Genomic DNA, 4,653 nt, shown 5'->3' on the forward strand with positions numbered 1-4,653 from the left:
TAGAGAAAGTATGGTTGTTTTATTAACAAAAAAAGGGTCACTATAATTTTAAAAAAAGTCACTATGTTGAAATAAAAATCATTTTGGTAATATATAGGCCTAAGTGGTTATTTTTGTAATGAAATATTTTATATACTGATCAATATGAATAATAAAGGCCACTATGCTAAAATTAGGGTAATAATGTCGTATTTCAAGTTCACAATATTATTAAACGTTGTAGTAGTTTTAATAAAGATTACTATGTTAAAAATAAGGTTACTATGTTAAAAATAATGGTCACTATATTCAATATAATGTCAGTTGCGTGTGTATAGACTTCGAATCCACAAATAATATTATTGTGGACCAGGTCCACGCAAGTGTTTTTGACGTACATATATAATCCTACTTTATTAAAGTTATCCTCCACTGATTTTATTTTTTCTCTTTTGGTAATTAAGTGGACGTGTGTGGAACATTCTTCTTTTTCTGCCAATTAAGAATAAAGTCCGTAGATCTACTTATTACAACCTGTACGTTCTTATCACTTCATTCTTTGATTCCACTACACCTTCTCATTTCATTTTTGTCAATTTGTCAAAAGTGTAGTAAAAGGTAATCCTTTTCTTTGGAATTTCAACATTTTTTTTTTCCTAATTCTTGGACTTGGACCATTAAACATATATAAGACCTTAACCACTCGTAGTTAAATTATTTTAAACGACTATACATAAAGATGAGTAAAACTAAATGGCGGAGTACTACAGTAAATGAAGTGACACGACATTGTTTGAAATGAAAAGCGAAAACTTAATTATAGTTCCAACTTTTAACATAATATTATCATTTAATATTTTGAAAATAATAAAGTCATACATAATTTTACTAAATTTGAACATGTCATTAGACCTTTAAGACATTTATATTATTAATAAACAAGCATTATTGACCTCTTCTGTTACCTTAATTCATTGTGAAAATTACATTACACACGTAGTAATATAAGCTATTTTTGTAATTTTCATACTTTTAAGAATTTTTTTTCCTTTTCTGTTAAGCAATTATATATCACATGGCTTTAAATATACTCCCTCCGTTTTGATAATAGTAACAATTTGACTTTTGTACTATTCATATGCTTACTTTGACTATATTTTTTTACCAATATAGAAAAAAAACATATGTAGTCATGTAAAATATTTTTTGGATTAGTCTTTATGTATATTTTCATTATATTAATCTTTTTATACTTGTTAATAATATATTATTACAAATATTAATAATAGTCAAAATTATGCATTAGCATATGTGCTAATTAAAGTGTTGCGATTATTATAAAACGAAGGGATTATCATGAAATGAAGGGAGCATGTGACTATGCATGTTAGTCCATTTTTGTGTCTCATATTTCCACCCTCTACATATTAGGTGATTTGATTTTTATAAAAAGTGGTGGTATATAAGATATGTATTTTCTAATTAGACTTGTTGTTAGTGCTACTCTAGTAGACTCCGGATACTATTATTAAAATTCTCAATCAAATTGTTCTTATTTTGAGAGAAAGTGTGTGCCTCATTTTGTAAACTATTTTATACAAGTACTTTGTATAATATGTCACATCATCTACATAAATAAATTATTATTTGTGTGAGATACTTTATGAGAAACTAGAAGTAACGAGTATTAGTCTCAACTCTCAACCCAAACATTCGTTGGATTATTCCAAGTTTCCTACTCTTTGGTTTTCCGATTTTTAACGAGTTAGCTATTTGGCAAACACTAATAGGGCAACTATGTCGTCCATTTCTACTTGGAGGCCCAATATATAGCAATGATGATCCAATAGTAGGCCCATGAACGTGAATGGAGCTCAAATGTCCAAATGATCGGTCTTTCACTCTTTCCATAGACCCAACTCTCATGTACAATACTTAGAGAGAGAGTATAAATAAATGGAACGAGCAACTATACAAATGACTATGGTACAATTTTTTTGAGATGTGTACCAATGTAATAAGGAGTGAGGGACTATGGTACAATTTTTACTAATACAAATGACGCTTCATTATTTTGAGATGATCACCAATTTAACAACTATATGTACACTAAATTAATAACTACTCCATAACTATCAATTCAAATTACAGTTCAATACTTTTAGTTGTGCGCCAAATCAACAAGTAGATGCGCGCCAATTCAGTAACAATGGAATGCAAGCTACGGAGTAGTTACTTGTTTGAGTTGTTTACTACGGGGTAATACTCAAATATGATTCACTATTTTTTAAACGCAATCCAATATAATAACTATGTAGTACTAGTAACGGAGTACTTACGTGATTAAGTAATTATAGATTACCAAAAAGTATATTCTCACTATATATATATATATATTCCTTGCTCTCAAGAGTCTCAACCATTACAACAACATTTTAAGTTTTGACTCACCTAAATTTTCAAAATAATATAGAAATCTGCCCCTAATTAGCTGACAATATAAGAGATATAAACCCCAAAAAAACATATAAAATAATGATATTCAAATAGAGAATACGAATCTACTCCGTATCCGACGGTAAATTCGCGGCGGCAACTTCGACAGCGGGAGGAGAAGTATGATCACTAACAGCCAGATTCTGAAGACCAGGCTTCAATTCTTGATTGCAAAACTCCTCATATTCTCCTTTATCACCACCCTGCTTCTTAACCTCTACCACACACAACGATGGGGTTAACTCGAAAATCTCAGCTTGTAATGTCAATGGTCCTTTGGCACCTTCTCTAGACCCTTCCAAATTCACTCTGCAATCCTTTTTCCTTACTGTGAAGCTCACCACCTTCGCAATCTCCTCCAATTTTGATATAATTGTCGACACCGGTGCTCCGGATACGAATCTTGAGCCTTCCCCATCGTCATCGTCGAACAGTCCCGAGAGATCGAACCCTCGGGACATCGAGATGATATCAAAGGCGTTCAGGCTTGCCGGGCGCGGCAAGCCTGGAACCGGCTTTCGTTGTCGTTGTATTTCAGACTCGGACTCAGACAAAGATTCTGTCTCATCGAAGTTGCTGCAAACATCATCATCCTCTTTGAAAGTACACATTTTGTTATCTTCGAAGTAGAATTTGACATTCTGAAAACCCTTTTTGAACCATTTGTTTTCCATGACTTCAGGAATGGTGATTCGAGTATCAGGATTAGTGTCAAGCAATCGACGCAACAACCTAGCCAATTCAGGCGAAAACCATCTCGGACACCGGAATTCGCCCTTATAAATCTTGCGATACATTGACATAATGTTAGGATCATGAAAAGGTAAAAAACCAGCCATTAACACAAACAAAATCACCCCACATGACCAAATATCCACCTTAGCCGCATCATACCCTTTTCGAGCGAGAAGCTCCGGCGCAACATACGCCGGGGTTCCGCAGAAGGTATGAAACAACCCATCTTGTTGTATTTGATCAGATACAGCGCTAAGCCCGAAATCGGAGACTTTAAGGTCGCCGTTCTCGTCGACTAAAAGATTTTCCGGTTTCAGATCCCGATGATAAACGCCTCTAGTATGACAGAACCCGACTGCGGAGACCAACTGTTGGAAGTACTTTCTAGCAACGTCTTCCTTCAATCTACCTTTGGACACCTTATTGAAGAGCTCACCACCACGAACATATTCCATAACAAAGAAAATTTTGGTTTTGGTTGCCATCACCTCGAAGAGTTTAACGATGTTGGGGTGCCGAACACGGCGGAGGATTGAAATCTCTCGCTTGATATGGGTCATTAAACCTCCTTTCATGATCTTCTCTTTGTCTAGAACTTTGATCGCCACGCATTCGGCGGTCTTGACGTTTTTCGCGACATAGACTTTGGCAAATGTGCCGTGGCCTAAGAGTTTTCCGACCTCGTACCGCCCCAGAAGAAGGTTTTCCTTCTCCTTCTTGCTGTTGTCAGCCATCGGGAAAAAATAAGATTTGAATCAATCTAAATAAATGAAATTGGGGATGAATTTTGAAATAGTTTGAAGGAAGAACCCAGATAGACGGCGTAAGAGGAGAGAGAAAGGGAGAGATGATGATGATGAGAGTATTTTGGACGAATGGTTGATTGTTGCTGGGAAATTGGAGAAATAAAGAGAGAGAAAGGGGTGGTGAAGGTAAGTCGGTGTGACTTAAAAAAGAACAGCTGGGGACATGACAGAGCTTGTGATTAATGTAACAGTAGAGTTTCTTTGTGTGCGGCGTTACACCTTACACTAACCCAACCACCCACACATAACCCTAGATTAGATATTTTCTAAAACCAGAAATAGTATAACACGACATAACCTTGTCATCATCGTTGGGGCTCAGCCTCGTTCTATTATCATTTATTGAGGAAAAAGGTATTAATCTTTGACCCTGCATAGAATTGGTAATTCAAGATTCGTGGTGTTGAGATTTTCGGGATTCCGATGGTTGGGAAAAGGTTCTGTGAAAAGTATACAGGTTCTCTCTCTCTTTGTATCTCATTTTTTGATTAATTGCACCAGTGATTAAGCTACAATGTTGCTCTTTTTATGATTCAATTGATATTAATTGTTACAGGCAGCTGTTTATTTGATTGTTCTTGTAATCTGATGGATAGATAGTGTGATGTTGTTGCTTGGGTCAGATGCAAAACCAAAT

At 35.1% G+C, this 4,653-nt stretch overlaps 1 protein-coding gene across 1 annotated transcript; it reads right to left on the reverse strand.

Annotated features, from left to right (window-relative positions):
• Window positions 1-2,310: 2,310 nt before the first annotated feature.
• On the reverse strand, window positions 2,311-4,145 carry LOC110687470 (CBL-interacting serine/threonine-protein kinase 12-like). The gene has a single exon (XM_021864126.1). The coding sequence runs from the start codon at window positions 3,942-3,944 to the stop codon at window positions 2,541-2,543; it is 1,404 nt and encodes a 467-aa protein (XP_021719818.1). The 5' UTR covers window positions 3,945-4,145; the 3' UTR covers window positions 2,311-2,540.
• Between the last annotated feature and the right edge of the window lie 508 nt (window positions 4,146-4,653).

This window comes from Chenopodium quinoa, unplaced genomic scaffold, assembly GCF_001683475.1.
Source record: "Chenopodium quinoa cultivar QQ74 unplaced genomic scaffold, ASM168347v1, whole genome shotgun sequence".
NCBI classification, from domain to species: Eukaryota; Viridiplantae; Streptophyta; class Magnoliopsida; order Caryophyllales; family Amaranthaceae; genus Chenopodium; species Chenopodium quinoa.

What these genes read in the sequence shown, in the direction of transcription:
- LOC110687470 (XM_021864126.1), bottom strand. Translation starts at nt 3,944, where the DNA reads ATGGCTGACAACAGCAAGAAGGAGAAGGAAAACCTTCTTCTGGGGCGG.